The sequence below is a fragment of the Neoarius graeffei genome, chromosome 13 (genome assembly GCF_027579695.1).
Source record: "Neoarius graeffei isolate fNeoGra1 chromosome 13, fNeoGra1.pri, whole genome shotgun sequence".
Classification (NCBI taxonomy): domain Eukaryota; kingdom Metazoa; phylum Chordata; class Actinopteri; order Siluriformes; family Ariidae; genus Neoarius; species Neoarius graeffei.
Window position 1 is genome coordinate 1,700,137 of NC_083581.1, and position 22,054 is coordinate 1,722,190.

The following is a 22,054-nucleotide window of genomic DNA, read 5'->3' on the forward strand; positions in this document are numbered from 1 at the left end:
GCCATAATATCTGAACATATGTTGGAAAATTAGTTCTGCAATTTCAAAGGCTGTATATAGGCTGGGCTAAGGAACAACAATTTCAAGAAACAATTGATGATGACTATGATTACAGTGTTAGCAATTGATTCAGAGAGGTCCATGATAAAGTGTACTGCAATGTGAGACCAGGGAAGCTGGATAGTCAGTAGTGGCATGAGCTTACCAGCTGGGAGAGTACAGAGTACCTTGGCTTGGGTGCATATGGTACAAGAGGATATATACTTGTTGACATCAGCGAGCATATGGGATCACCAGTACTTAGTTCTAAGCAAGTCATAGGTGCATTGGCTGCCTGGGTGACCAGTGGCAGGTATTGTGTGGGCCCAAGTTATCAGTTTGCCTCTGAGATCATCAGGTACAAAGGTGAGTTTAGAAGGACAAGCACAGGGAAATCAGTGGGTGGAGTTTGTAATCTCCCTATCAAATTCCCAGGTGACTGTTCTTATGAAGCAGTTGGGTGGAAGTGTGGGTTCAAGGCTTTGGTCGGGATGGTCAGAGAGGTAAATACAGGAGAGTGAATCAGTTTGGTATTTTTGTAATCTGGTCTGTATGAGAGGGTAAACTTGAACCTGGTTAAAAAAACAAAACAAAACAGCACCCAGCAGGCTTGTCAGGGATTAAAGCGCTTGGCCATTTTCAGATACTTGAGGTTCTTGTAGTCTGTGAATATGACAAAAGAGTGAGCTGCTTTCTCCAACCAGTTGTGCCATTCCTACTGGGCCAAGTTGACAGCCAGTAACTCATGGTTACCAAAATCACAGTTTTGTTCAGCTGGAATCAGTTTCTTAGAATAAAAGGCTCCTGGATGGGACTTGGATTTCTCCCTGAAGAGCTGGGACAACACAGCTCCCACAACTTTCTCAGAGGCATTTACTTCCACAATGAAAAGCTTGAAGAGGTCCAGGTGTTTAGGGATCGGAGCTGTGGTGAAGGCAGATTTTTAGTTTTGAGATGGCTTCTTCTGCTGCTTGGGTCCATTTAAGGTGCTCAGAGCCCTTTTTCAGGAGACCAATGAGAATGGTGATGATGGAGCTGAAACCCCATATAAACTGCCAGTAGAAATTGGCAAAGTCTAAAAAGCATTGGTGCTCTTTAACAGTAGTCAGAGTTGGCCAATTGTTGACAGCAGCCTCCTTGTTTGCATCCATGACTACCTCCTCTTGACTGACAATATATTCCAAGAAGGAGATGGTGGCCATGTGAAACTCACATTTATCAGCTTTTACATAGAGGTGATGTTCACGGAGATGTGACAAGACCTGCTTAACATGGAAAATATGGCTGTGAAGAGAGGGAGAGTAGATCAAAATATCATCTATGTAGGAAATAATGAATTTTCACAGCATATCTCTCAACACATCATTTATTAGGCACTGGAAGACAGACAGAGGGGTGCAAGAGAGCTGATAAGGCATGACACAGTACTCAAAATTGAGGCTGGGGAGGTAGATGGATGGGTCTACACATAATCCTCCATGGCTGGTTCTGTGAGGGATAACAGGTAGATTCAGTTTAGTGAGGCATGGTGGGGTGGCAGGCAGCTGGCCTTGATCTTACTGAATACCTCCTTGAGGTCTATATATTCTTTGGGAATGACAGAGTGACTAGTGACTCAGGGCTTTCCATCAAGGAGGATGCTACAGTGACCTGGGGCAGGTGCAGGCAGTGGCATTGACTGAATTTGGACCATGTTGCAATCTACTTGTCCTGAAATGAAATCTGTGGATTGTGACCTTGCACCTACAGTAGTCCCAGAATTATGGGGTGCTTGGTGGCTGCCATAACGAGGAAGGAGATGGACTCCTGATGCAACTTGGAGCTGGAGGGGCTTGGTGCATAGAGTGATCAGATCAGTGGCAATGAGCCCTTCACCAATGGTTGTGATTTTCAGGGGATGCTGGAACAGTTGTGTAGGAAGTTTCAGTCTTAACACTGTGTCATGGTTGATGAAATTACCAGCAGCTCTGGAGTTGATCAGGGCTGAAAGAACAGAGCTAGACCCTGAGTGGCTTGTCTGAACATCAAATGTAAATGATTGTTGAGAAGAATGCTTAGATGAACTCACTGAGGAAGAATGTGAAGGGGTTGCTGTTCTCTCAGCTGAGTATGTTAAGGTGGGACCCTTTTGGTGAGCCAGATGCTGGGATACCAAGTGACTGCGACCCCAGAGTAGAAAAACAGTCACTCCTTCTGCCTTTTCTCTTGTTCAGTGGTGCTCAGCTTGGCATGGGCAATTTCCATGGGCTCTGGGTGGTCGGTGGCACACAGCAGAGTAACTGCTGTTTGATGGGCCTGGTGGTTATGAATGAGATTATCGAGGTGAATAGAAAAGTCAATGAGTGAGGGAACTCTGTTCATTGTGGCATGCCAGTTCAGAGAGTATTTCACTGCTCAGACCACAGCGAAAAGGAGCTCTCAGCATCGGCCTCATTCCACCCGCTCCCAGTGGTAAGAGTGCAAAATTCCAGGGTGTAATCAGCTGCATGCGCTATTTCTCCCATGCACTTTCTCCCACACCACCATGGCCAACTTGAGCACCCTATCAGTGAGTAAGTTCAGAAATTGTCCTATTTGTTGCTGATCTGTGAGGCCTGCTTGTCTGGCAAAGTACATGGAACATTGAAGCAAAAATCCCTTGCATTGGGAGGTGTCTCCTGAAAACTTGTCAGGACAGGGAATGAGAGTGCTAGTAGGCATGGCAGTGCATGCTAGAAATGACTGGGAGACTACATTGGTTAGCTGATACAACTTGGCATCAAGTTTGCCCAAGCATTGTTATTTTCTCAGCAACCACCCATGAGCTGACACAGTGTCATGCCGACTTTCCTCCTCTGCTGCGTCCATGAGCGATGAAGTAAACTGTCAAAGAAGCACACGGCTGCTGGATGCAAATGTAGTTTAGAGTTTGTTGGACACAGGCAGACAAAATACAAAACATGAGGCAAAAGAGTAGTCATAAACAGGCAAGGGTCAGGTAATTAGCAAACAACATAAACAGGAGAAAATACTTCTTCTTCTTCTTCTTCTTTTGGCTGTTCCCATTAGGGGTCTCCACAGTGGATAATGTCCCTCCGTCTCCTCCTGTCCTCTATATCTTTTTCTGTAGCGCCAACCGTCCTCATGTCCTCCTTCACCACATCCATAAATCTCATCTTTGCTCTTCCTCTTTTCCTTCTGCCTGCCAACTCCATCTCCAGCGTTCTTTTCCCAGTAAACCCTGGATCTCTCCTCTGTACATGTCCAAACCATCTCAATCTCGTCTCTCTCACTTTGTCTCCAAGTCGTCCTACACGTCTTGTCCCTCTAATATTCTCATTTCTCATCCTGTCCAACTTTGTCTCTCCCAATGAGAATCTCAGCATCTTCAGCTCTGCTTCCTCCAGTTCAGCCTCCTGTCTTTGCGTCTCCAAACCAGACAACATCGCTGGTCTTACTACTGTCTTGTTTCACTCTTGCTGGCACCGTTCTGCCACAGATCACTCCTGACGCTCTCCTCCATCCCTCCCAACCTGCTTGCACTCTCTTCTGCACTCACCATTACTTTGTACAGTTGACCCCAGATATTTGAGCTCATCTGCTTTGACCACCTCTATTCCTTGTAGCTGTATCATTCCACTGTCCTCAAAACAGGCGAGGGCAAAAACCAGGAAAAAAGCAAAGCCAAGAAAAACAGAGAAAAAAACACGAGAATATAAGGCTTGGTAATATGAGGTATAATCAACCCCGAGCATCACTTCAGCAAAGTCCTTGGTGTGATGAGTGTGCTTATACAGAGTGTGGCTGTGATCAAGTGCAATCAGTTTTATGCTGTATTTCATTTAATCAAAAACAGTTTTAAAATAATCAGATGTGCAAAATTAAAAATGTTGATCGCACACACAGTGCATTTCAAACTACATACAACTTAAAATGATAGAACATTAAAAATTCATATAGAACTTCAAATAAAGCATAGACATTCAGATTTAATTGCAAAATTCTAATCATTTCAGGGTGATGTGTGTGAATGTGCATTTTGAAGGATTCGAGCATGTGTAATGTCGGGTAAAGTAGCAGTGGTCAGTTAGCAATCTCTCACTGGCTTAACATTAATTCATCTCCCAAAGCTTTTATTAAATTATATTTTATATTTTATAAAGAATAAACATAGAGCAAACCCAGGAATTCTTGTTCCTTTAAGTTGGAGTTTTGTTGTTTTCCGGTGCAGTTCTGTACGGTGGAAGGCTTCATCACCGCTCTGGTGGACGAGTTCCCGGCGATCCTGAGGAAAAGACGAGAGATTTTCATCGCATGTGTGTGCATCGTGTCGTATATAATCGGCCTCTCCAATATCACACAGGTAATTAAGATGTGTTGCTCAACTTTATGTGATGTTATGAAAGAAAGTAAATACTTGATAGGTTTACTGTATATACAGCAGTATATATAAACCTACTAAGGTTAATATATTAAAATTATTTAACATATATAAAAAATTATTTTACAGGTAAATCTGTAAGTGTAGTAAATTATCTTATATGATCATATTTAATATATTAATAACAGGGAAAATACATTATATGCAGCAAAGATGATTAACATTTCTATAGAATGCTGTTCTGCAAAATTTAATGTTTAGAAATTCTTTTGTGGCTGATGCACTAAATTTGTGTTAAAATTAGAGCATCAAGACTTTTGCTCACTGTATTTATCTGAAAAACTGAATTTTATTTCTTGCCGTTGTGTCAGGGCGGCCTTTACGTCTTCAAACTCTTCGATTATTATTCTGCCAGTGGCACATGTCTACTGTTCCTGGTTTTCTTCGAGTGTATCTCCATCTCCTGGTGTTACGGTGAGACACGACAACGTTACAAAGATTATTTATTTAATTTATTTTATTAAAACACACTCTCAATATGAAACGGTTTCAGTAAGCAGTATTACACCACAGCATTCCTGAGTTCTGGGCTCTGATTGGTCAGAAGGTGTTGATTAATTCTCTCTAACAGCAGCTCTGACAGTAGCGCAGGTTTATATTAATGCTCTCACTCTGATATATCATTGTTTCTAGAGTAACGGCTCATTCACAGGGATGTTTTTTTTTTTAATTGTTGGTATGGTGAAGTTTTCTGTGAGGAGAATTATGTGTGTAACATTTCTGTAAGGAGTCTCCAGTGTGAGTGCTGTGTATCAGTCAGTGGAGAAGCTGGAACTTTCAGGACAGGAGAGTTTACACTTCTTTACAGTTTCCCAGGAACAAGCTGTGTATATTTTGTCTTATTAACTTGAGAGAGAAAGACTGGTGAGGGAACGACTGTTTATAGCTGCTATAACATCAGTGACAACAAGAACTAACTTGAACATTAAACGCAACTATGAATGGATACAAAGTATGACATCATTCATTCATAAAAATTGAATACTAAATGGTTACACTTGACAAATTTCTGTGGTATAAGAGGAATAAAATATGCACTTATCACACATTGTTTTATTACTCACTTAATCTGCAAAAAATATCCTGAGATGATATTTCACTAACTTAATGTATTGTTTATATATATAGAATATAATATTTATTTACACCACATTGTATATATTATGTTTCGACATTAGTACAACCCCAATTCCAAAAAAGTTGGGATGCTGTGTAAACTGTAAATGGAACCAGCATGTGATGATTTGCAAATCATGGAAACTATATTTCACTGAAAATAGTACATATCAAATGTTGAAACTGAGAAATTTTATTGTTTTTTGAAAAATATTTGCTCATTTTGAATTTGATGTCAGCAACACGTTTCAGAAAAGTTGGGACAGGGACAACAGAAGGCTGAAAAAGCTATGTAATGCTAAAAAAAACTAATTAGTTTAATTGGCAACAGGTCAGTAAGATGATTGGGTATAAAAAGATTCTCTCAGAGAGGCGGAGGCTCTCAGAAGTAAAGATGGGGCGGGGTTCACCGCTCTGTGAAAGACTGCGTGGACAAACCGTGCAACAATTTAAGAATAACATTCCTCAATGTAAAACTGCATAGAATTTGTGGATCACATCATCTATGGTCCATAATATCATTAAAAGATTCAGAGAATCTGGAGAAATCTCTGTATGCAAGAGACAAGGCTGAAAACTGGCATTGGATGCCTGTGATCTTCAGGCCCTCAGGAGACACTGCATTAAAAGCAGACACGTGTCTGTAGTGGAAATCACTGTATGGGCTCAGGAACACTTCAGAAAACCATCATCTGTGAAAACACTTTATTACTGCATCCACAAATGCAAGTTAAAACCAGATATAAACAATATCCAGAAACCCCGCCCCCTTCTCTGGGCCCGAGCTCTTTTACGATGGACTGAGGCGAAGTGGAAAACTGTCCCGAGGTCTGACGAATCAAAAGTAGAAATTCTTTTTAGAAATCATGGACACCACGTCCTCCAGGCTAAAGAGGAGAGGGACCATCCAGCTTGTTATCAGTGCACAGCTCAAAAGCAGCATCTGTGATGGTATGAAGGTGCATTAGTGCACATGACATGGGTAGCTTGTACATCTGGGAAGGCATCATTAATGCTGAACAATATAAACACATTTCAGAGCAACATGCTGCCATCCAGACAAAATCTTTTTCGGGAAAGTCCTTCCTTCTTTCAGCAAGACAACGCCAAACTGCTTTCTGCACATATTAAAACTGCATGACTCCATCGGAAAAGAGTCCGGGTGCTAAACTGGCCTGCTGCAGTCCAGACCTGTCTCCCATTTAAAACATTTGGTGCATTATGAAGTGCAAAATACGACAAAGACGTGAGACCCCGAACTGTTGAGCAACTGAAATTGTATATCAGGCAAGAATGGGACAACATTTCTCTTTCAAAACTACAGCAGTTGGTCTCCTCAGTTCCCAAACGTTTACAGAGTGTTGTTAAAAGTAGAGATGATGCAACACAGTGATAAACACGCCCCTGTCCCAACTGTTTTGAAACGTGTTGCTGACATCAAATTCAAAATGAGCAAATATTTTTTCAAAAAACAATAACATTTCTCAGTTTCAACATTTGATATGTCGTCTTTTTGTACTATTTTCAATGAAATATTGGGTTTCCATGATTTGAAAATCATCACATTCTGTTTTTATTTACAGTTTACACAGCGTCCCAACTTTTTTGGAATTGGGGTTGTACACTAGTGGGGGTTTTCCTGTGGAAAAGCAGGAGAAGGTCTTTAATCTGCTGGTTTCTCAGTGAATGTGATGATGATCTAATTTCTGATTTCTGGTCTCTAGGTGTGAATAAATTCTACAGTAACATTGAGGAGATGATCGGATATAAACCCTGCCTATGGTGGAAACTCTGCTGGGTGTTTTTCACTCCTCTGGTTGTTGCAGTGAGTAAAAATCCCTCTTCATTTCGTGTGTGTGTGTGTGTGTGTGTGTGTGTGTGTGTGTGTGTGTGTGTGTGTGTGTGTGTGAGCATCACTATGTGTTTTAATTCTTTCCTGAATAAATCAGGTAACAAAAAGGTAAATACAAGCAAGTAACTTTTTGCCATTAATCTGTGGATTGGATTTTCCACGAAGCTCGGGTTAAAATAATTTTATTTAAATGTGACAACCAAAACTTTAAATCACACATAAACTGTTAAATTATTATTTCATATAATGAACTTAAAGTACATTTAGAGGTGCAGGTAGAGACGAGTGAACGAGTTATCAACTCGTTTAAAAGTACATTTAGTTTATAAGAATGAAATATGATGATTTACAGTAATATTTCTACAATATTATTTATCGTGGCTGTAGTTGCACTTTTCTAATTTATTCAGTCAGGATTATTCATTTATATAAAAAAAATAATTGCAGAAAAGAGACTCAGTGTTCACAGCAGTGCTTAATTTGTGAAGTGGGAGGTCCCGGAAAGCAGGAGGTGGGTGGGTCCGGCAACTCAAAAAAAAAAAAGGCGGGGGGCGATTTACTATAACTTTACGCACACACGCTTATTGCATGACGTATTGCAACAGCACCTTTTTCTAGGATATTTGCTGCCATTACGTGCACTTTTGTACTGTCATGCTCAAAAACCTTTTTTCGTAAGGCTCGCTGTCGTCTCGCAAGGTCAGGCGCAGATGAACTCACTGAGCTGGTGACCCACTCTTTTGCTAGCCGCATACCTGCCGTTTTATCCAGGCCCAGTGAGCCCACTTTTTTACACGTAGCACAGCCCAGTCCAGTTTTGCCCATCGTCAGCCACAGATAGACCTTCTTCTTTTCTTTAAACTGGGCATCGGTCCAGATAGCCCCACTTGCCTCACCGCCATCACCAGTCTCATCTTCCCGATCCTCATCCTCATTCCCTCTGACGGTTGCAGTTGGTGCGCTAACACTTCTAGCTTCACCGCCATCATCATTCTTCTCGTCTTCTTTTTGATCGTTCCCGCGGACTGGTACACTTGCAGCAGGTGCTGGTGCAGTGTCACTGTGTCCAACGTCGTCCATTTTAGGTCGTTTAGGATCTGGCTGTCCTGGGACTTTGAAAAATTTTAGTAAGCTTTCTTGTTTTTTTGCCATTTTTTCCACAGCGCAAGCTAACGGCTACAAAAAACCCGGTGTTCTATTGAGCGGAAGTATACACCCCATGCCCCCCCACCCTTCCCCTTTCGCATAGATTTTGTGGATGTCATAGGAGAGAAATCAACAACAGATATCAAAACCGAACACTAAACACATTTTTATTTACTTATTTATTTAATTTATTGTTTGATTTTTTTTCCCTTTGTGATGGTCACGGAGGTGATCTGATCCATTTAAATAGCGGCCGGAACACCGAATGAAATGAAAATAGCTGCTGGATCTGACGACGGAGGTTACGGATCTTGTTCCGTCATGTTCCGGCTCAAATTAAGCCCTGGTTCACAGGAATATAAAAGTAAAATATAAAGCTGTATAAATGATCATACTCACAGTTCATACACTTTTCTACATTTTATATGGAATGTAGTTATGGATAAATAATTATAAACAACGTACACTCCCCGGCCACTTTAATAGGAACGTGGTGTTGGTTCTAAGATCCCTGTTCTTGGCTGCAGGAGCGGAACCCAATGTGTTCTTCTGCTGTTGCTTTTCTGCTGAGATGCTTTTCTGCTCACCACGGTTGTAAAGAGTGATGATATGAGTTACTATATCCTTCCTGTCCATTTCCCTCTGACCCTCTCTTATCAACAAGGCGTTTGTTTCCACCCACAGAACTGTCACTCACTCACTCAGTGTTTTTTGTTTTCTGCACCATTCTGTGTAAACTCTAGAGACTGTTGTGTGTGAAAACCCCAGGAGGAGATCAGCAGCTTCTGAAATACTCAAACCTCATACTCATCTGGCTCAAACCACCAACACCCATACCACAGTGAGAGACAGAAAGTCACACAAAAATTGAGATCACAATTTTTCCCGTTCTGATGTTTGAACATTGTGAACATTAACTGAAGCTCTTGATTTGGATCGGCTGATTAGAGAACTGCAGAAAACAGCGGGTGGATGGAGGGGTGTTCCTAATAAAGTGGTTGGTGAGTGTATTTGTGCAGAATACAGGTTCAATTTCTCATCTCATTATCTGTAGCCGCTTTATCCTGTTCTACAGGGTCGCAGGCGAGCTGGATCCTATCCCAGCTGACTACGGGCGAAAGGCGGGGTTCACCCTGGACAAGTCGCCAGGTCATCACAGGGCTGACACATAGACACAGACAACCATTCACACTCACATTCACACCTACGGTCAATTTAGAGCAGGGGTGCCAGGGTGAAATTGGTAAGGGGGCCAGATTTTTTTCAAGTGGGACCTTGGGGGCCGAATTACACTTTTGGCCTGAAAAGACCAGACACTAACTCAACAAAAGGACATTATTTTATATGATTTTTGAAGGCCTATATGCCCAAAAGGAATTGTAAAGCTATAGCCTCAAAATGAGGCGCACAATAACATGGCAGACAAAAGCAATTTACCCTCTGTAAAATGTAACAGTCTAAGCATGCAAGTAGCCTACATTTATAAAATAAAATGCTACAGAAACGGACTAAGACACAAATAACACAAGTGTAAACTGTAAATGACTTAGATCAGATTTATTGATCTTGCACATCAAAAACATGTCAATGCATAGGCCTAATTAGGCCAATTAAAACGATTGGCAAGTAGGCCTAAACGAGTCAAAAGAAAGAAGTGCCAGGGTAAATAATTCCACCAATAGGTCAAGTGACTAAATATCCAGTAGCATTAGTTTAAAAGAGCCAAATATGACTGAACATACCAATAAAAACAAACTACAGATGGCACATTAACTTTGCTGGTCAAGTCCCACATATATTTCCACACACCCATCCTGTTTATTCCCCCTCAAGCACACAGCAAAAGGTTACATGGGGGAGAAATACCAGCTACATTTTACATGTGGAAGCCAGAAGTCTTTAACTTTTTACCAGCTTGTCGACATTGGGGGACAGACTCTGGCAGGGGCGCAGATAGGATTTTTGAACTGGGGGGGACTGAGCTGTCAGCAAATTATTCCATTTTGTATATATATATATATATATATATATATATATATATATATATATATATATATATATATGTGTGTGTGTGTGTATATATATAAAAAAAAAAAAATCTCCTTCTCACCCCCGGCGGGGGGGTGGTATCCATGTCATCCTCAAGCTCGGGTCCTCTACCAGAGGCCTGGGAGTTTGAGGGTTCTGCGCAGTATCTTCGATGTTCCTAGTACTGCACTCTTTTGGACTGAGGCTTCAGATGTTGTTCCTGGGATTTGCTGGAGCCACTCTCCCAGTTTGGGGGTTACTGCCCCAAGTGCCCCCACTACCACGGGGACCACGCAACCCTTGACCTTCCACATCCGTTCCAGCTGCTCTTTCAACCCTTGATACTTCTCAAGTTTCTCATGTTCCTTCTTCTTGATGTTGGCATCAGCTGGGATCGCCACATCTATCACCACCACCCTCTTCTGCTCTTTGTCCACCACCACTATGTCCGGTTGGTTAGCCAGGATCTGTTTGTCAGTCTGGAAGCTGAAGTCCCACAGAACCTTGGCCCTGTTGTTCTCAGCCACCTTCTGTGGTATGACCCATTGGGACTTGGGTACTTCTATTCCATACTGGTTGCAGATGTTCCTGTATACTATCCCAGCCACTTGGTTGTGCCTCTCCATGTACGCTGATCCAGCTAGCATCTTACACCCTGCTACTATGTGCTGGACTGTTTCAGGGGCTTCTTTGCACAGTCTGCATCTTGGGTCTGATCTACTCTGGTAGATCCTGGCCTCTATGGCTCTTGTGCTTATGGCCTGTTCTTGTGCTGCCATGATTAGTGCCTCTGTGCTGTCTGTCAGTCCTGCATTATCCAGCCATTGGTAGGATTTCTTGATATCAGCCACTTCCTCTATCTGACGGTGGTACATGCCATGTAGGGGTTTGTCTCTGCAGATTGTCTGTTCCTCCTCCTCCTCTGCACTCTCATCAGGGTTCTGCTGCCTGAGACATTCACTTAGCAGTTCATCCTTTGGGGCCATCTTTCTGATGTATTCTTGGATTTTCGATGTTTCATCCTGGACCGTGGTCTTGACACTCACTAGCCCTCGGCCTCCCTCTTTCCGCTTGGTGTATAGTCTCAGGGTGCTGGACTTGGGGTGGAACCCTCCATGCATGGTGAGGAGCTTTCTAGTCTTGATATCTGTGGCTTCTATCTCCTCCTTTGGCCAGTTTATGATACCAGCGGGGTATCTGATGACTGGTAGTGCGTACATGTTGATGGCTCGGACCTTGTTCTTACCATTCAGCTGACTTTTCAGGACCTGCCTTACTCTCTGGAGGTATTTGGCTGTGGTTGACTTCCTTGTGGCCTCTTCATGGTTTCCATTAGCCTGTGGGATGCCAAGGTACTTGTATCTGTCTTGGATATCACCTATGTTGCCCTCTGGTAGGTCAATCCCCTCAGTCCGGATCATCTTGCCTCTCTTTGAGACCATCCGGCCACACTTGTCCAATCCGAATGACATCCCTATGTCATCGCTGTAGATCCGGGTGGTGTGGATCAGCGAGTCTATTTCTCGCTCGTTCCTGGCATACAGCTTGATGTCATCCATGTAGAGCAGGTGGCTGATTGTTGCCCCACTACGGAATCGGTACCCGTAGCCGCTTTTCGTGATGATCCGACTGAGGGGGTTCAGGCCTATGCAGAACAGCAGTGGTGATAGCGCATCTCCTTGGTATATGCCGCACTTGATGTTGACTTGGGCAATGGGTTTTGAGTTGGCCTCTAGGGTTGTCTTCCACATTTCCATTGAGTTCTGGATGAAGGTCTTTAGGTTCCTGTTGATCTTATACAATTCCAGACATTCCAGTATCCATGTGTGTGGCATTGAGTCGTAGGCTTTCTTGTAGTCAATCCAGGCAGTGCACAGGTTGGTCTGTCTCTTCTTACAGTCTCGGGCGACTGTTCTATCGACCAGTAGCTGGTGCTTGGCTCCTCTGGTGTTACTGCCAATTCCTTTCTGTGCCTCGCTCATGTATTGAGCCACATGCTTACTCATTTTTGCCGCAATGATGCCTGACAGGGCCTTCCATGTTGTGCAGAGACAGGTAATTGGCCGGTAGTTGGATGGGATGGGTCCCTTCTGGGGGTCCTTCATGATTAGGACTGTCCTGCCTTGGGTTAGCCATTCTGGGTGGGTTCCATCCCTCAGCAGCTGGTTCATCTGTGCTGCTAGGCGTTCATGGAGTGCAGTTAGCTTCTTCAGCCAGTACGTATGGATCATATCGGGGCCTGGTGCTGTCCAGCTCTTCATCTTTGACACTCTTTCTTGGACGTCTGCCATTGAGATGGTTACTGGTTCTTGTTCTGGGAGGTTGCTGTGGTCAGCTCTTAGGTCCACTAACCATTGGGCATCGGTGTTGTGTGATGCCTTTCTTTCCCATATGTCTTTCCAGTATTTTTCCACCTCAGCTCTTGGTGGGTCTGACCGGTTGTTGTTCCCCTGCCACTGAGAGTACACCTTGGCTGGTTCAGTGGAGAACAGCTTGTTTATTCTCCTGGCCTCTCCCTCCTTGGTGTATCTCTTCAACCGGGTGGCCAGAGCTGTTAGTCGCTGTTTGGCAGTTTCGAGTGCCTCTGGTATGGAGAGTGAGTTGTACTTCCTGGGTGCCCCTTTATTCACCATGTTCCCTTTCTGTAGTTCATATATATGAACTACAGAAAGGGAACATGGTGTGGGGTGACTTTATGGAACAGACTGGAGACTGGAGACAGAAATAAAACAAAGTGCAAATATAAATCTGTTTAAAAAAAGGTACAAAAAAATATTTTTAAACAAGTATATTGCAGAGGAAATATGTTAATGGAGGATGATGAGGGATAAATAGAATAGGGTTGATTGTTATATTAGAACTAGCTTAGTATATGGTATATATTTATTTATGGGGATAGATATCTTCATATTTACAGGGATAAGTATGTAGTAGATATATATATATATATTTTTTTTTTTTTTTGTAATTATATATTTATATAGATAGTTATGTGTATATGTATATATATGTATATGGATATGGTATGTAGTATATATTTATTTTTGTAATTATATATTTATATGGATAATCATGAAGGGTATATGTGGTATATATTTTTATAAGTGTATTAATGTAGTTTGGATTTCGGGGTAGTTAAAAAGGGGTGGGAAATTAAAAAAAGTATTGTACTTCTTCCCACTCCTTTTTCGAACAATGTGCGGTGTATTGTAATGTATTAGCTCTTTATATTATTTTATTTATTCTTTTTTGTCACTTTTTTCATTTTCTTTCTTTTGTATGTACAAATAGTTACATACATTTTTATACATGTTCGAAAATAAAAAAATAAATATATATATATATATATATATATATATATATATATATATATATATATATATATACACTACCGTTCAAAAGTTTGGGGTCACTTTGAAATGTCCTTATTTTTGAAAGAAAAGCACTGTTCTTTTCAATGAAGATCACTTTAAGCTAATCAGAAATCCACTCTATACATTGCTAATGTGGTAAATGACTATTCTAGCTGCAAATGTGTGGTTTTTGGTGCAATATCTCCATAGGTGTATAGAGGCCCATTTCCAGCAACTCTCACTCCAGTGTTCTAATGGTACAATGTGTTTGCTCATTGCCTCAGAAGGCTAATGGATGATTAGAAAACCCTTGTACAATCATGTTAGCACAGCTGAAAACAGTTGAGCTCTTTAGAGAAGCTATAAAACTGACCTTCCTTTGAGCAGATTGAGTTTCTGGAGCATCACATTTGTGGGGTCGATTAAATGCTCAAAATGGGCAGAAAAATGTCTTGACTATATTTTCTATTCATTTTACAACTTATGGTGGGAAATAAAAGTGTGACTTTTCATGGAAAACACAAAATTGTCTGGGTGACCCCAAACTTTTGAACGGTAGTGTGTATACATGTTGTTTCACCTCCCTCACTGCCATCACCAGGAACTACCTGCAGGCCAGGACAATGATAACATTTTAACATAGCCTATGGAAATCCAAAGTTTACACATTATCATCACGCACAGAAATTGCAAAACTGCAAAACTAGTTTTAAAACCGCTAAGTTCCAACTGTTAAACATAGCGAGAGGCTGGGCTACGTGTGTGTGTGTAAAGTGTAAACCAGTGCATCCTGACTTTCTAACTATGCCTGTGTGTTGCGTGAGCGGCAGTCAGTCAACAACTCTTCACAAAGTTTCCTTATGAAACAATATGCTCGCTGAAATTATGGCAGGGAACGCCAGATTAAACATTAAAACTGCCTTCTGAGCACTGTATCTACAGGCTACCACCGAAAGAAGGAGGCTACCAGAAAGACTTCACTCCGTACGATTTTACTTTCACTACGACATTACTTCGAACAGACTATCAAAAAATTGCAAGGTGATATGATAAAGTAAGGCACAGTTTACTTACAGTCGTTTTTTTTTTTTTTTTGAAAAACGATGCAATCGTTTTCTGCCTTTTGGCACCCTTCATCATGCCGTGTTGGGGTCCTGAACTAGGAGGAGCTGTCCCCGATATGCCTGTCAAACTTGTAACCATAGCAACCAAGCTCGAGCTCGCAACCTGTGCAGTCTGTGCAGTTGCAACTATGTATGTACTGCTGTGCACCTCAATAAACCGAATGGTAATTAGTCTTTTGATTTTTCCGTGAGGTTTGCCTTATGCAAAGAAAGACAGCATAGACGTTTTTTCCTCCCTATAAGTGGGGGGGACCGAACGAGGTGAATTTAAATCTGGGTGGGACGAATCCCCCCCGTCCCCCCCTCTATCTGCGCCCGTGGACTCTGGGCAGTTGCTATTTTCATGACATTGTTGAGATGTCCATGGGTCAGACGACTATGCAGTTTCGATTTATTAATATTCATTACTGAAAATGCCTGTTCACATAAATATGTTGTCCCGAACATACAGAGTATTTTACCGGCAAAGGCCGTGATAATTGGGTACTCTGGTGGCAATGACTGATAGAAAGATTGGATTCCAACAGATGCGTATTTATCCTTGACGAATGCACCCTCCGAAAATGGCTTGGACACTTTTGCGATCTCCTACGCGATGATGTAGCTCGCCTTCACTGCCCCTAACATGAAATAAAATGTACAACAAAGATATTGAGACACCCCTCTTTGAAAACAGCCGCATTTAACATTAAAGGCGAACTGAAGATGATATTAAAACGAACCTTCATGTGTCTCTCGAGACTTTGAGAAAGCTGCTTGCTGTTTTTGAAGGTTTGAGGCAAGCTCATTTAGCTTTTCAGTCCTGCGTTGCTCGGTGAATTGGCTGTATTTGTCGGCGTGGGTCTCGTAATGTCTTTTGACATTGTATTCCTTCGGTACAGCCACTTGTTGCGAACAAATCAGACAAACAGGTTTTCCCCCTACTTCCCAGAAAAAGTATTTCTCTCTCCATTTTTCCTGAAAGATTCGACCCTCAGAATCAACTTTTCTCTTTTTAGACTGTTGTTGCTTGTGAACGAGCAACAACTAGCCTACTCTACATTAAATCCGGGTCACTGCACCTGCGCGTGCTGCAGCAAGCAGAGAGCAGCTAAAAACGAACCGATGGATTACACGAAAATGGAATCAAATTGAAACATTAGATTTAAAATCATTACGAAAAAAACCCACAACATTCGATTTTTATTAATTTATTATTAAAAAAAAAAGTCTCATGAACCACCGGGCCGGATGTGATGACCAATCGGGCCGTATCCGGCCCGCGGGCCGTTACCATGGCACCCCAGATTTAGAGTCACCAGTTAACCTAACCTGCATGTCTTTGGACTGTGGGGGAAACCGGAGCACCCGGAGGAAACCCATGCGGACACGGGGAGAACATGCAAACTCCACACAGAAAGGCCCTCGCCGGCCACGGGGCTCGAACCCAGGACCTTCTTGCTGTGAGGCGACAGCGCTAACCACTACACCACCGTGCCACCCCAGGTTCAATTTAATATGTCAATTAAATTGACATTTAATTGTCAATTTATACTGACATATAAATGTCATAGTATAATATAATATTTATCTCATCTCATTATCTGTAGCCGCTTTATCCTTCTACAGGGTCGCAGGCAAGCTGGATCCTATCCCAGCTGACTACGGGCGAAAGGCGGGGTTCACCCTGGACAAGTCGCCAGGTCATCACAGGGCTGACACATAGACACAGACAACCATTCACACTCACATTCACACCTACGGTCAATTTAGAGTCACCAGTTAACCTAACCTGCATGTCTTTGGACTGTGGGGGAAACCGGAGCACCCGGAGGAAACCCACGCGGACACGGGGAGAACATGCAAACTCCACACAGAAAGGCCCTCGCCGGCCACGGGGCTCGAACCCAGGACCTTCTTGCTGTGAGGCAACAGCGCTAACCACTACACCAGGTTCAATTTAATATGTCAATTAAATTGACATTTAATTGTCAATTTATACTGACATATAAATGTCATAGTATAATATAATATTTATATCAAAGTAAAATTAGTTTCTTATAAATTAAACAATTTTCAACACACAATATTGTGATCATGAAAAAATTTTGGAAACCATGGAAAATTCAGTTACATTTAGAATTTTTGGAGTTATTCTGCATCTTTGGTCATTTTATTTGGCATTTTTCAGCAATTTATAAATGAGTTTCCTTTAACCATCTCAATCTGTAACTCGAACCCTGACCTTTACCACTGACTAATCTTCATACCAGCTGGTTTATGTGCATTAACTTTACATTCCTAATAATCAGATCAACTGCATTGGAATTTTTAAATGAAAAATATCATAATTAATTCTTGTGTCTTGTGAAGGTACAGCATGTATTTGTTTAAAGATTAAAAATTATGAAAAAGTTGTTTGGAAAACTCCACAGAAACACAGAAATGCTAAGAAAAGTGAATTCTGTGAATATGCAAATTAGACACTCTGGCTTGCTCCACCCCTTTTTCTTTTGCATGACTAGTATTTGCATATTGGAACATAATTGTCTCTTATATTTTATGACACAGTAACGCATTTTTGTGAATGATTTTTAGTGCCTCGTGTTTTTATTATTTAATGATAAATGATAAGTCTGTTTATTAATTGTAATTTTTGAATGGTTTCTAAATAAACTGTCCAATATCACGTGCATTTTGTCTGACGCAGACGTGTAATGATTTGAGCCGTAAACAATCCCTGACATTGAGGATGAGGATTTTCTCAGAGCTGATATCCCTGAAAGCTCTCCCCTGTTCTCCGGTGGAGATGAACTGGAGAAATAAAACCAGCTTAGAGAGTGAAAATCTTCTTTCCCACACTCTTCTTAATCTTCTCCTCTTCTTCAGGGAGTTTTTCTGTTCAGCGCCATCCAAATGGTTCCTCTCAAAATGAATAACTACGTGTTCCCGGCGTGGGGTCAGGGAGTCGGCTGGTTCATGGCTGTCTCCTCCATGATTCTCATCCCGGGATACATGGCCTACATGTTCCTCACCACCAGGGGAAAATCTAAAGAGGTGACGGTGACCAATCATCTCACATTACAGCAGGAGCTACGTTCTGCTCCAAACCCTCACATCACAGCAACTGCTTTTAGAACCAGATTCCATCATTCTTCACGAAAATACAGTGTCTTGCAAAAGTATTCACCCCCTTGGTGTTTGTCCTGTTTTGTTGCATTACAAGCTGGAATTAAAATGGATTTTTGGATGGTTAGCACCGTTTGATTTACACAACATGCCGACCACTTTAAAGGTGAAAATTGTTTTTTTTATTGTGACACAAACAATAATTAAGATGAAAAAACAGAAATCTGGACTGTGCATAAGTATTCACCCACTTTTGTATGAAACCCTTAAATAAGAGCTGCTCCAACCGATTCACTTCATAAGTCACATAATTAGTTGATTAAGATCCACCTGTGTGCAATCAAAGTGTCACATGATCTGTCACATGATGTCTGTATAAATCAACCTGTTCTGGAAGGACCCTGACTCTGCAGCACTACTAAGCAAGCAACATGAAAACCAAGGAGCCTCCAAACAGGTCAGAGACAAAGTTGTGGAGAAGTATAGATCAGGGTTGGGTTATAAAAAATATCCCAAACTCCGAATATCCCACAGAGCTCCATTAAATCCACTATAGCAAAATGGAAAGAATATGGCACCATTACAAACCTGACAAGAGAAGGCCCCGCCCACCAAAACTCACAGACCGGGCAAGGAGGGCATTAATCAGAGACGCAACAAAGACACCAAAGAGAACACTGAAGGAGCTGCAGAGATCAACAGCGGAGATGGGAGTATCTGTTCATAGGACCACTTTAAGCCGTACACTCCACAGAGTGGGCGGGGCTTTATGGAAGAGTGGCCAGAAAAAAGCCATTGCTTAAGAAAACCCATTTGGAGTTTGCCCAACAGCATGTGGCAGACTCCTCAAACACATGGAAGAAGATTCTCTGGTCAGATGAGAATAAAATTGAACTTTTTGGCCATCATGGGAAATGCCATGTGTGGTGCAAACCCAACACCCTGAGAACACCATTCCTATAGTGAAGCATGGTGGTGGCAGCGTCATGCTGTAGGGATGTTTTTCATCTGCAGGGACAGGAAAGCTGGTCAGGACTGAAGGAAAGATGGATGGCACTAAATACAGGGCAATTCTGAAGGAAAACCTGTTTGAGTCAGCCAGAGGTTTGAGACTGGGACGAAGGTTCACATCCCAGCAGGACAATGACCCTAAACATACTGCTAAAGCTACACTGGAGTGGTTTAAAGGGAAACATTTAAATGTCTTGGAATGGCCTAATCAAAGCCCAGACCTCAATCTAATTGAGAATCTGAGGCATAACTTGAAGATTGCTGAACACCAACGGAACCCATCTAACTTGAAGGAGTTGGGGCAGTTTTGCCTTGAGGAATGGGCAAAAATCCCAGTGGCTAGATGTGCTAAAGCCTCACTCATAACCCACCATATGTGCTGCTATGGGTGGTCTACAGTAAAAAACTTGGCAAAACCGTGCTTGAGACTTGTGCGACACTTGTGTGTGTTCAGCACCGTAGAAGGTCGCAGACTGGCCATGGAGACTTTTGGTCCTGCACATGCAAATTCTACGGGTCTTGCAACAAATCAAGAACGCACACACTACGTACGGGACCCGTACTCCTTTTGTACACCTGAACCAAGTCAGCAGCGCGGCTAGTAGGGGCTTTTTGCGATGACAGTAAGACACGAGTGACGCACGGTCATTGTATGAGTCACGTGCCTCAGAAATACTACACAAGTACTCCACACTTGCTATTTGTGTGGCCCACAAGACAGAAGTACATCTCACTTTTTACTCCTATGTGTGCCATGCATGCAGCACATGCGACCTGCACGCAGCACACGCGACCCACGTGCAACATGAGGGGCAAGACTCTGGGTATATATATTGGGGAGGAACCAAGGAACCAGTCATGTAGCATTGTAGAAAGGAAGAAGACCATCTCATTTGCTGTTTTTATTTGAGTATATGTTAATTTACCATGCAAACCTCAAATAATAAAACATGAGTATAAGGGAATAACGCATTTTATTACACTGTAAAAAATCCCAACTAAATAGCCCAACAGTTTGAGCACTGAAACACACTCTGACTCCGAGCTGCTGTCCTGCTCCTGCTGAGTGGTGGGACGAGGTGTCGGGATGTCCTCGTCCTCATCACTGAGCATGGCACAATGGCCTGACAGCGATGATGGGATTGCACTGTCCTCACTTCTGGGCATCATTAGCTGAAACATACATGAAAATCAGCATCTATAATATTAATTACATAAGCATATAGATACTGAAATGAATGTTTAAAGCGTGTGTATTTACCTGTGGAAATCCCTCTGGCGGGCTGCTGTGCCTTCTGCTGGCTTGAAGGCAAACTTCTCCCTGTCCGTGCAGGGCTCGCCGGTGCTGCTACCATCATCATCACATTCTTCCTCCTCCTCCTCGTCTGCTGTTTCAGGCTGGGTAACTTCACTTTTGCTCGCTTCTTCTTGGGTCCCATTTTCTAAACTTTAAACTGAAAATTTAATTTTTCCCACAAAATATCCAATGTTCTTCAGTCAAAAGACAGATGCAGAATGCTGCAGACATGCTGGTTTTATACCCACTCCTGGCTTGCATCACACGCAAGTTATGAGTGATTGTAACGTGCGAATCACATGCGTCACACACGCTTCACAAATGCAGCCCGAACTCGTAGTGCAGGAAACTGTTAAAATGCAAGTCACACACACTCCACACTCACTGAACACGCACTGATCACGTGCGTCAGATATACGCTTTCCACGGGCTAACGGCACAATTTTTCCCACGCCTCAAGGAAGTCAGGCGTGCAGCCTGTACTTGACAAGTACTTTGCCTGGACTCCTCGCCCAAACAGCATGGCACGGCTGCGAGCTACCAAACCCTGCGACCCGTGCATGTCCAAAACACTTACGGCGGGTTGTACAGACATACCCCAAGAGACTTGCAGCTGTAATTGTAGCAAAAGGTGGCTCTACAAAGTATTGACTTTGGGGGGTGAATACTTATGCACACTCCACATTTCTGTTTTTTCATCTTAATTATTGTTTGTGTCACAATTAAAAAAAAATCGCCTTTAAAGTGGTGGGCATGTTGTGTAAGTCAAATGGTGCTAACCCCCCCCCCAAATCCATTTTAATTCCAGCTTGTAATGCGACAAAACAAGACCAAGGGGGTGAATACTTTTGCAAGACACTGTAGACACGTACTGGTAAATAGATGTCACAGTTAAGGTGAAATGAATAATCAAAATAATAGGTACGTCTGTGATGCCTGTGTTTCAGGATGTGAAGTCAGTGCGATCTCAGGAGAACAGACCTGAACAGCAGCAGCAGGGTGAAAACGCCATCTCCGTGTACCTCGCCAACGCACACGCCCCGAACCGAGAGCAGTCACCGAGCGCGTAAACACCCCGACCCGAGAGCAATCACCCAGCAGCAGCACAGAGGACTTCCATCTTTCTACAGTAATAGAGTCATCTACCTCCAGGGGCCAATCACCATCCACTTTAATCTTAATAATAATAATAATAATACTATATGTGTGGAACAGTTTGCCTTTGCCTTTTGCAGGTGTCGGTGTAGGGGACAGAAACGCAAGCGCAGTGTTAGTGTCAAAAAAAGGAATTGTATTAAAAAGCGTTTTGTTCATCGAGTTCCAGTTGGGAGTCGGATTAGAGCACAGAACCTCCTGTCGGCCCACGTGCCAGTATCAGTGTTTTCAGCATGCACAATATTGTAATCATGGAGAAGGTCAAATTGTGTTCCATTCAGCAAGTTTCAGCATTTTACAGCACTTCCAAGTTTTTCCGGCATTTTTCTGTATTAAATACTTTGATCATATTTGAATATTTTCAGAATTTTTACACATTTTAGAGTTTTTTTTTTTAATTTGCAG

The 22,054-nt window shown here is 42.3% G+C and overlaps 1 protein-coding gene across 1 annotated transcript in view; it reads left to right on the top strand.

Annotated features, from left to right (window-relative positions):
• Window positions 1–21,564, top strand: part of slc6a1a (solute carrier family 6 member 1a) — a 39,125-nt gene extending 17,561 nt beyond the window's left edge. Inside the window, exons 10-14 of the mRNA XM_060937088.1 lie at window positions 4,250–4,381; window positions 4,771–4,873; window positions 7,300–7,400; window positions 17,947–18,114; window positions 21,451–21,564. Of these exons, the coding sequence (XP_060793071.1) occupies window positions 4,250–4,381; window positions 4,771–4,873; window positions 7,300–7,400; window positions 17,947–18,114; window positions 21,451–21,564 (618 nt within the window). The remainder of the gene's footprint in view (window positions 1–4,249; window positions 4,382–4,770; window positions 4,874–7,299; window positions 7,401–17,946; window positions 18,115–21,450) is intronic.
• The last annotated feature ends 490 nt before the right edge of the window (window positions 21,565–22,054 follow it).